This window comes from Procambarus clarkii, chromosome 21, assembly GCF_040958095.1.
Source record: "Procambarus clarkii isolate CNS0578487 chromosome 21, FALCON_Pclarkii_2.0, whole genome shotgun sequence".
Taxonomy (NCBI): domain Eukaryota; kingdom Metazoa; phylum Arthropoda; class Malacostraca; order Decapoda; family Cambaridae; genus Procambarus; species Procambarus clarkii.
In genome coordinates this window covers 16,201,676-16,213,351 of record NC_091170.1, presented here as the reverse complement: position 1 = coordinate 16,213,351, position 11,676 = coordinate 16,201,676, and the positions used below count along the sequence as shown (strand labels likewise).

At 42.8% G+C, this 11,676-nt stretch overlaps 2 protein-coding genes across 2 annotated transcripts in view; one reads left to right on the top strand and one right to left on the bottom strand.

The window, feature by feature from the left end:
• Positions 1-6,368, top strand: part of LOC138367111 (uncharacterized protein DDB_G0283357-like) — a 69,555-nt gene extending 63,187 nt beyond the window's left edge. The window contains exons 2-5 of the mRNA XM_069328515.1: positions 1-430; positions 1,162-2,043; positions 3,567-4,886; positions 5,615-6,368. The exon at positions 1-430 is cut by the window's left edge and continues 1,834 nt beyond it. Of these exons, the coding sequence (XP_069184616.1) occupies positions 1-430; positions 1,162-2,043; positions 3,567-4,886; positions 5,615-6,368 (3,386 nt within the window). The remainder of the gene's footprint in view (positions 431-1,161; positions 2,044-3,566; positions 4,887-5,614) is intronic.
• A 736-nt stretch (positions 6,369-7,104) lies between these two features.
• On the bottom strand, positions 7,105-10,966 carry LOC138367110 (golgin subfamily A member 6-like protein 6). The gene is made up of 6 exons (XM_069328514.1): positions 10,961-10,966; positions 10,047-10,172; positions 9,669-9,794; positions 8,619-8,744; positions 8,241-8,366; positions 7,105-7,272 (listed from the first exon to the last, which is right to left on the bottom strand). The coding sequence occupies exons 1-6, from the start codon at positions 10,964-10,966 to the stop codon at positions 7,105-7,107; spliced, it is 678 nt and encodes a 225-aa protein (XP_069184615.1).
• Between the last annotated feature and the right edge of the window lie 710 nt (positions 10,967-11,676).

Here is an 11,676-nt window from a genome sequence, read left to right as displayed (position 1 = left end):
ATCACACTCAACAACAGCATCTCACTCAACAACAGCATCACACTCAACAACAGCATCACACTCAACAACAGCATCTCACTCAACAACAGCATCTCACTCAACAACATCATCTCACTCAACAACAGCATCACACTCAACAACAGCATCACACTCAACAACAGCATCACACTCAACAACAGCATCTCACTCAACAACATCATCTCACTCAACAACAGCATCGCACTCAACAACAGCATCTCACTCAACAACAGCATCTCACTCAACAGCATCTCACTCAACAACAGCATCACATTCAACAACAGCATCTCACTCAACAACAGCATCTCACTCAACAACAGCATCACACTCAACAACAGCATCTCACTCAACAACAGCATCACACTCAACAACAGCATCTCACTCAACAACAGCATCTGACATTAAAACTTAAGTAATTAGACACTGCAACATTAGGCCTCAGGCACAGCAACATCATAATCAGGAAAAGGCACAATTGTAAAAACAAAAACTGTGCCACTAACAACAGTGCAACAAACAAAAACAGTGATACTAACAAAAACATTACCAATAACACCAACTGTGACACTATCAACAACAGTGCCACTGACAACAACATTGCCACTAACAAAAACAGTGTTTCAAACAACAGTACCACTGACAACAACAACATTGCCACTAATAAAACCTGTGCAATTAACAACAACAGTGTCAATAATAACATCTGTGCCACTAACAACAACAGTGCCACTAACAACAGTGCTACTAACAACAACAGTGCCACTAACAACAACGGTACTACTAACAACAACAGTAACAATAACAACAAAAGTTCCATTAACAACAACATTGCTACTAACAACACCAGTGTCACTAACAACAGTGTCACTAACAACAACAGTGCCACTAACAAAAACAGTGCTACTAACACCAACATTGCTACTAACAAAACAGTGCCACTAACAACAGTGCCAATAACAACGACAGTGCTATTAACAACAGTGCCACTAACGAGAACAGTGCCACTAACAACAACAGTGCCACTAACAACAACAGTGCCACTAACCAAAAACAGTGCCACTAACATCAACATTGCCACTAACAACAACATTGCCAATAACAATAACAGTGCCACTAACAGCACATTGCCACTAACATCAACAGAGCCACCAACAACAACATAAGTTCCATTAACAACAACAGTGCCACTAACAACAACAGTGCCACTAACAACAACAGCGTCACTAACAACAACATTGCCACTAACAACAACAGTGCCACTAACAACAACAGTGCCATTACCAACAACAGTGCCACTAACAAAAACACAAGTGCCTTTAACAACAACAGTGCCACTAACAACAACAGCGTCGCTAACAACAACATTGCCACTAACAACAACAGTGCCACTAACAACAACAGTGCCACTAACAACAACAGTGCCACTAACAACAACATAAGTGCCAATAACAACAACAGTACCACTAACAACAACAGTGCCAATAACAACAACGGTACCACTAACAACAACATTGCCACTAACAACAACTGTGCCACTAACAACAACAGTGTCACTAACAACAACAGTGCGACTAACAACAGTACCACTAACAAAAACTGTGCCACTAGCAATAACAGAACCACTAACAACAGTGCTACTAACAGCAGTGCTACTATCAACAACAGAGTTACTGACAACAACAGTACAACTAAAAACAACAGTGCCACTAACAACAACATTGCTACTAACAGCAGCAGTGCCACTGACAACAATAGTGACACTTACAACAACAGTACATCTAACAACAACAGTGCCACTAACAACAACATTGGTACTAAGAGCAGCAGTGCCACTGACAACAATAGTGACATTTACAACAACAGTGCTATTAATAACATCCGTGCCACTAACAACAACACTGCCACTTACAACAATAGTGCTACTAACAGGATCAGTGGCACTAACAACAACAGTGTCACTATCAATAACAGTGCCGCTAAAACAACAGAACTAATAACATTAATAGTGCCAAAATCAACAACAGTGTCACTAACAACAAAAGTACCACTAACAACAACAGTGCCACTAACAACGATGTCACTAACAATAACAGTGCCAATAGCAACAACAGTGTCACTAACAACAACTGTGCCATTATTAACTAACAAAAACATCAGTGGATCGTTTTGATCATCAAAAACATCAGTTTTGTTAGTGGATCAGTGCCACTAACAAAAACACTGCCACTAACAACTTCAGTGCCACAGACAACAACAGTGCCACTAACAACAACACTGTTTCTAACAACAACATTGCTACTAACAACAACAGAGCCACCAACAACAGTGCCACTAACAACAACAGTGCCACTATCAACAACACTGCTACTAACAACAACATTACTACTAACAACAACAACATTGCTACTAACAACAACAGAGCCACTAACAAAAACAGTGCCATTAATAACATCACTGCCACTAACAACATCACTGCCAATAACAACAATATTGCTACTATCAACAACATTGCTACTAACAACAACAGTGTCAAAAACAACAGTGCAACTAACCAATTACAGTGCCCACTGCCAAAAACAACAACAGTGCCACTAACACCAACATTTTTACTAACAACAACAGTGCAACTAACAACAGTGCCACTAACAAGATCAGTGCCACTAACAACAATAGTGCCGCGAACAAAAACAGTCCCGCTAACAACAACAGTCCCATTAATAACATCAGATCCACTAACAATAACAGTGCCATGAATAACATTGTAACTAACAACAACAGTGTCACTAACAACAACAGGGACATTAAAAATAACTTTGCTACTAACAACAACAGTACTACTAACAATAACAGTGTCACCAACAACAACAGTGCTACTAACAACAACAGAGCCACTAACAACAACAGTGCTATTAACAACAACAGCGCAATTAACAACAACAGTGCTACTAACAATAACAATGCAACTAACAACAACAGTATCACCAACAACAACATTGCCACAACAACAACATTGCCACTAACAACAACAGTGCGGCTAACAACAACATTGCTACTAACAACAATAGCAGTACCACTAACAACAAGAACATAAGTGCCACTAACAACAACAGTGTCACTAACAACAACTGTGCCATTAACAACAACAGTATCACTAACAACAGCAGTGCAAATAACAACAACATTGCCTCTAACAACAACTGTGTCACTAGCAACAACAGTGTCACTAACTAGAACAACAGTGCAACTAGCATCAACAGAACCTCTAACAAGAACTGTGCAACTAACAAAAACAGAGCCACTAACCACAGTGTTACTAAAACAACAGTGTTACTAACAACAACTGTGCCACTAACAACAGTACAACTGTTGTGCTACTATCAACAACAGTGCCATTAACAACAACAGTGATACTAACATCAACAGTACCAATAATAACATCAGTGCCACTAACAACAGTAGTGCCACTTACAACGATAGTGCCACTATCAATAACAGTGCCAACCGCAACAACAGTGCTACTATCAATATCAGTGCCACTAAAACAACAGTGCCACTAACAACATCAGGGTCACTAGCAACAACACTGCAACTAACAACAAAAGTACCACTAACAACAGCAGTGCCACTAACAACAACAGCGCCACTAACAACATACGTATTTCTATCAATAACAGTGCTACTAACAACAACATTGCTACTAACATCAGGAGAACCACTAATAACAACAGTGTCATTAACAACAACAGTGCTACTAACAACAGTGCCACTAACAACAACAGTACCAATAACAACAACAGTGCCACTAACAGAAACAGTATCACTAATAACAACAGTGTCACTAACATCAACTGTACCACTACCAACAACAGTGCCACTAACAACAACAGTGCCACCAACAACAAGAGTGCCAATAATAACAATAGTACCACTAACAACAACAGTGTCACCAACAACAACAGTGCTACTAACAACAACAGTGCAACTAATAACAACAGTGCCACTAACAATAACAGTGCTACTAACAACAACAGTGCCACTAACAACGACAGTACTACTAACATCAACAGTGCCACTAACAACAGTGACACTAACAACAACAGTGTCACTAACAACAACAGTGCCACCAACAACAAGAGTGCCATTAATAACAATAGTGCCACTAACAACAACAGTGTCACCAACAACAACAGTGCTTCTAACAACAATACTGCAACTAATAACAACAGTGCCACTAACAATAACAGTGCTACTAACAACAACAGTGCCACTAACAACGACAGTACTACTAACATCAACAGTGCCACTAACAACAGTGGCACTATCAACAACAGTGCCACTATCAACAACAGTGTCACTAACAACAACAGTGCCAATAACAACATCAGTGGCACTAACAAAAACAATGGCACTAACAACAACAATGCCACTAACAACAACAGTGCCATTAACAACAACAGTGGCACTAACACCAACAACAGTGGCACTAACACCAACAACAGTGCTACTAACAGCAACAGAACCACTATCAACAACTGTGCCACTAACAATAACAGAGCCACTAACAACAATGCTACTAACAACAGCAGTGTTACTAACAACAACTGTGCAGCGAACAAGAGTGCAACTAACAACTGTGCTACTTTCAACAACAGTGCCACTAACAACAACAGTGACACTAACAACAACAGTACCAATAATAACATCAGTGCCACTAACAACATCAGTACCACTTACAACAACAGTGCCAATAACAACAACAACTGTGCCAATAAGAACAACAGTGTCACTAACAAGAGCAGTGCTACTAACAACAACAGTGTCACTGACGACAACAGTGTCACTAACAACAACAGTGCCACTAACAACAAGTGTCAATAACAATAGTGCCACTAACAACAACAGCAACTGTGCCAATAACAACAACAGTGTCACTAACAACAACAGCAACTGTGCCAATAACAACAACAGTGTCACTAACAACAGCAGTGCTACTAACAACAACAGTGCCACTAACAATGACAGTGCTACTACCAACAACAGTGTCACTAAAACCAACAGTGCCACTAACAACAACAGTGCCACTAACAACAACAGTGTCACTAGCGACAACAGTGTCACTAACAACATTAGTGCTACTAACAACTACAGTGCCACTAACAACAACAGTGTCACTAACGACAACAGTGTCACTAACAACAACAGTAGCACTAACAACAAAAGTGGCACTAACAACAACAATGTCACTAACAACAACAGTGCCACTAACAACATCAGTACCACTGACAACAACAGTTCCACTAACAACAACAGTGCCACTAACAATAAGTGTCAATAACAAGAGCGGCAATAACAACAAGAGTGCCACTAACAACAACATTGCCACTAACAACAACAGTACCACTAACAACAACAGTGCCACTAACAACAACAGTGCCACTAACAATAAGTGTCAATAACAAGAGTGCCACTAACAACAACAGAGCAACTAACAATAAGTGTCAATAACAACAGTGCCACTAACAACAACAGTGTCACTAACAGCAACAGTGTCACTAACAACAGCAGTGCCACTAACAACAAGTGTCAATAACAACAGTGCCACTAACAACAACAACTGTGCCAATAACAACAACAATGTCACTAACAACAGCAGTGCTACTAACAACAACAGTACCACTAACAATAACCGTGCCACTAACAACAACAGTGTCTCTAGCGACAACAGTGTCACTAACAACTGTAGTGCTACTAACAACAACAGTGCCACTAACAACAACAGTGCCACTAACAACAACAGTGTCACTAACAACAACTGTGGCACTAACAACAACAGTGGCACTAACAACAACAATGCCACTAACAACAACAGTGCCATTAACAACAACAGTGGCACTAACACCAACAACAGTGCTACTAACAACAACAGAACCACTAACAAGAACTGTGCCACTAACAATAACAGGGCCACTAACAACAATGCTACTAACAACAATGCTACTAACAACAACAGTGTTACTAACAACAACAGTGTTACTAACAACAATGCTACTAACAACAACAGTGTTACTAACAACAACAGTGTTACTAACAACAACTGTGCCGCAAACAACAGTGCAACTAACAACTGTGCTACTATCAACAACAGTGCCACTAACAACAACAGTGAGGCTAACAACAACGGTGCCAATAATAACATCAGTCCAACTAACGACAACAGTGTCACTAACAACAAATGTGCCACTAACAACAACAGTGACACTAACAACAACAGTGCCACTAACAACAACAGTGCCACTAACAACAACAGTGCTACTAACAACAACAGTGCCACTAAGAATAAGTGTCAGTAATAAGAGTGCCACTAACAACAACAGTGTCACTAACAACAACACTGCCACTAACAACAACAACAGTGCCACTAACAACAACAATGCTATTAACAACATTGCCACTAATAGCAACTGTGCAACTAACAACAACAGTGCCACTAACAACAACTGTGCTACTAACAACAACAGTGCCACTGACAACAACAGTGCTACTAACAACAACTGTGCTACTAACAACAACAGTGCCACTGACAACAACAAACAATTCTATGTACAACCATTAGCGTCACACCCGCACCTTACATTGTGTACACAATAAAAGCTTTATGTAAATAAACAGTTTAGTTTAGGTCTAATGGTTGCTTGCTTTTTTAATGTTCTGTATTAGTTGGTATTTCTGTGTATATTCAGTCATAGGTAACATGTCCTCACGTTCATCTACCTCTTCCTCACCTTCATCTACCTCTTCCTCACCTTCATCTACCTCTTCCTCACCTTCATCTACCTATTCCTCACCTTCATCTACCTCTTCCTCACCTTCATGTACCTCTTCCTCACCTTCATCTACCTCTTCCTCACCTTCATCTACCTTTTCCTCACTTTCATCTACCTCTTCCTCACCTTCATCTACCTCTTCCTCACCTTCATCTACCTCTTCCTCACCTTCATCTACCTATTCCTCACCTTCATCTACCTCTTCCTCACCTTCATATACCTCTTCCTCACCTTCATCTACCTCTTCCTCACCTTCATCTATCTATTCCTCACCTTCATCTACCTCTTCCTCACCTTCATATACCTCTTCCTCACCTTCATCTACCTTTTCCTCACTTTCATCTACCTCTTCCTCACCTTCATCTACCTCTTCCTCACCTTCATCTACCTCTTCCTCACCTTCATCTACCTCTTCCTCACCTTCATCTACCTATTCGTCACTTTCATCAACCTCTTCCTCACCTTCATCTACCTCTTCCTCACCTTCATCTACCTCTTCCTCACCTTCATTAACCTCTTCCTCACATTCATCTACCTCTTCCTCACCTTCATCTACCTCTTCCTCACCTTCATCTACCTATTCCTCACCTTCATCTACCTCTTCCTCACCTTCATCTACCTCTTCCTCACCTTCATCTACCTATTCGTCACTTTCATCAACCTCTTCCTCACCTTCATCTACCTCTTCCTCACCTTCATCTACCTCTTCCTCACCTTCATTAACCTCTTCCTCACATTCATCTACCTCTTCCTCACCTTCATCTACCTCTTCCTCACCTTCATCTACCTATTCCTCACCTTCATCTGCCTCTTCCTCACCTTCATCTACCTATTCCTCACCTTCATCTACCTCTTCCTCACCTCCATGAACCTCTTCCTCACCTTCATCTACCTCTTCCTCACCTTCATCTACCTCTTCCTCACCTTCATCTACCTCTTCCTCACCTTCATCTACCTCTTCCTCACCTTCATCTACCTCTTCCTCACCTTCATCTACCTAGTCCTCACCTTCATCTACCTCTTCCTCACCTTCATCTACCTCTTCCTCACCTTCATATACCTCCTCCTCACCTTCATCTACCTATTCCTCACCTTCATCTACCTCTTCCTCAACTTCATCTACCTCTTCCTCACCTTCATCTACCTCTTCCTCACCTTCATCTACCTATTCCACACCTTCATCTACCTCTTCCTCACCTTCACCTACCTATTCCTCACCTTCATCTACCTCTTCTTCAACTCTTCATCTACCTCTTCCTCAACTTCATCTACCTCTTCCTCACCTTCATCTACCTCTTCCTCACCTTCATCTACCTATTCCTCACCTTCATCTACCTCTTCCTCATCTTCATCTACCTCTTCCTCACCTTCATCTACCTATTCCTCACCTTCATCTACCTCTTCCTCAACTTCATCTACCTCTTCCTCACCTTCATTAACCTCTTCCTCACATTCATCTACCTCTTCCTCACCTTCATCTACCTCTTCCTCACCTTCATCTACCTCTTCCTCACCTTCATCTACCTATTCCTCACCTTCATCTACCTCTTCCTCACCTTCATCTACCTCTTCCTCACCTTCATATACCTCTTCCTCACCTTCATCTACCTATTCCTCACCTTTATCTACCTCTTCCTCACCTTCATCTACCTATTCCTCACCTTCATCTACCTCTTCCTCAACTTCATCTACCTCTTCCTCACCTTCATCTACCTCTTCCTCACCTTCATCTACCTATTCCTCACCTTCATCTACCTCTTCCTCACCTTCACCTACCTCTTCCTCACCTTCATCTACCTCTTCCTCACCTTCATCTACCTCTTCCTCACCTTCATTAACCTCTTCCTCACATTCATCTACCTCTTCCTCACCTTCATCTACCTCTTCCTCACCTTCATCTACCTATTCCTCACCTTCATCTGCCTCTTCCTCACCTTCATCTACCTATTCCTCACCTTCATCTACCTCTTCCTCACCTCCATGTACCTCTTCCTCACCTTCATCTACCTCTTCCTCATCTTCATCTACCTCTTCCTCACCTTCATCTACCTCTTCCTCACCTTCATCTACCTCTTCCTCACCTTCATCTGCCTCTTCCTCACCTTCATCTACCTATTCCTCACCTTCATCTACCTCTTCCTCATCTTCATCTACCTCTTCCTCACCTTCATCTACCTCTTCCTCACCTTCATCTACCTCTTCCTCACCTTCATCTGCCTCTTCCTCACCTTCATCTACCTATTCCTCACCTTCATCTACCTCTTCCTCACCTCCATGTACCTCTTCCTCACCTTCATCTACCTCTTCCTCATCTTCATCTACCTCTTCATCACCTTCATCTACCTCTTCCTCACCTTCATCTACCTCTTCCTCACCTTCATCTACCTCTTCCTCATCTTCATCTACCTCTTCCTCACCTTCATCTACCTATTCCTCACCTTCATCTACCTCTTCCTCACCTTCATCTACCTCTTCCTCACCTTCATATACCTCCTCCTCACCTTCATCTACCTATTCCTCACCTTCATCTACCTCTTCCTCAACTTCATCTACCTCTTCCTCACCTTCATCTACCTCTTCCTCACCTTCATCTACCTATTCCACACCTTCATCTACCTCTTCCTCACCTTCACCTACCTATTCCTCACCTTCATCTACCTCTTCCTCAACTTCATCTACCTCTTCCTCAACTTCATCTACCTCTTCCTCACCTCCATCTACCTCTTCCTCACCTTCATCTACCTATTCCTCACCTTCATCTACCTCTTCCTCATCTTCATCTACCTCTTCCTCACCTTCATCTACCTATTCCTCACCTTCATCTACCTCTTCCTCAACTTCATCTACCTCTTCCTCACCTTCATTAACCTCTTCCTCACATTCATCTACCTCTTCCTCACCTTCATCTACCTCTTCCTCACCTTCATCTACCTCTTCCTCACCTTCATCTACCTATTCCTCACCTTCATCTACCTCTTCCTCACCTTCATCTACCTCTTCCTCACCTTCATATACCTCTTCCTCACCTTCATCTACCTATTCCTCACCTTTATCTACCTCTTCCTCACCTTCATCTACCTATTCCTCACCTTCATCTACCTCTTCCTCAACTTCATCTACCTCTTCCTCACCTTCATCTACCTCTTCCTCACCTTCATCTACCTATTCCTCACCTTCATCTACCTCTTCCTCACCTTCACCTACCTCTTCCTCACCTTCATCTACCTCTTCCTCACCTTCATCTACCTCTTCCTCACCTTCATTAACCTCTTCCTCACATTCATCTACCTCTTCCTCACCTTCATCTACCTCTTCCTCACCTTCATCTACCTATTCCTCACCTTCATCTGCCTCTTCCTCACCTTCATCTACCTATTCCTCACCTTCATCTACCTCTTCCTCACCTCCATGTACCTCTTCCTCACCTTCATCTACCTCTTCCTCATCTTCATCTACCTCTTCCTCACCTTCATCTACCTCTTCCTCACCTTCATCTACCTCTTCCTCACCTTCATCTACCTCTTCCTCACCTTCATCTACCTATTCCTCACCTTCATCTACCTCTTCCTCACCTTCATCTACCTCTTCCTCACCTTCATCTACCTATTCCTCACCTTCATCTACCTCTTCCTCAACTTCATCTACCTCTTCCTCACCTTCATCTACCTCTTCCTCACCTTCATCTACCTATTCCTCACCTTCATCTACCTCTTCCTCACCTTCACCTACCTATTCCTCACCTTCATCTACCTCTTCCTCACCTTCATCTACCTCTTCCTCAACTTCATCTACCTCTTCCTCACCTTCATCTACCTATTCCTCACCTTCATCTACCTCTTCCTCACCTTCATCTACCTCTTCCTCAACTTCATCTGCCTCTTCCTCACCTTCATCTACCTATTCCTCACCTTCATCTACCTCTTCCTCAACTTCATCTACCTCTTCCTCACCTTTATCTACCTCTTCCTCACCTTCATCTACCTATTCCTCACCTTCATCTACCTCTTCCTCAACTTCATCTACCTCTTCCTCACCTTCATCTACCTATTCCTCACCTTCATCTACCTCTTCCTCAACTTCATCTACCTCTTCCTCACCTTTATCTACCTCTTCCTCACCTTCATCTTCCTATTCCTCACCTTTATCTACCTCTTCCTCACCTTCATCTACCTATTCCTCACCTTCATCTACCTCTTCCTCACCTTCATCTTCCTATTCCTCACCTTTATCTACCTCTTCCTCACCTTCATCTACCTATTCCTCACCTTCATCAACCTCTTCCTCACCTTCATCTACCTCCTGACTATTTACACATTCGTCCTCCCATCACTCGTGTTGCAGAGCTGTTGCAAGGTTCCAGGAGCCGGGTAGGCAGCCCTGGTTCACACTGTGCACCGCTTGTGTTGCAAGGTTCCAGGAGCCGGGTAGGCAGCCCTGGTTCACACTGTGCACCGCTTGTGTTGCAAGGTTCCAGGAGCCGGGTAGGCAGCGCAGGTGCTCACTGTGCACCGCTTGTGTTGCAAGGTTCCAGGAGCCGGGTAGGCAGCCCCTCGTGCTCACTGTGCACCGCTTGTGCACATAAACTATCTCTCTGTTGCTTTGTTTACTCTGGCCCAGGTTGTTTGGTCTCTAATGAGGGCCATGTTTGGACCAGCTTGACTCCGCTGCCAGGTGTGTTGGACGGTGGTTCAGCTCGGAATAAGCTGAATAGCTACGTTGCTCGCAGCTGCTAGTCTGGAGAGCCAGCACTAGTTCCCCCATCTATAACAGGGAGTATTTTGGGGAACTTCTGGCCTTCTGGGGAACCTTTATGCAGACAAGTCACCGGAAAAGG

Bases quoted from the DNA above. Each gene is read 5' to 3' on its own strand.
- LOC138367110 (XM_069328514.1), bottom strand. The intron at 9,795-10,046 runs GTAGGTGAAGGT...GGTGAGGAATAG, and splicing joins TAGATGAAGGTGAGGAAGAG to GTAGATGAAGGTGAGGAAGA. The intron at 8,367-8,618 runs GTAGGTGAAGGT...GGTGAGGAATAG, and splicing joins TAGATGAAGGTGAGGAAGAG to GTAGATGAAGGTGAGGAAGA.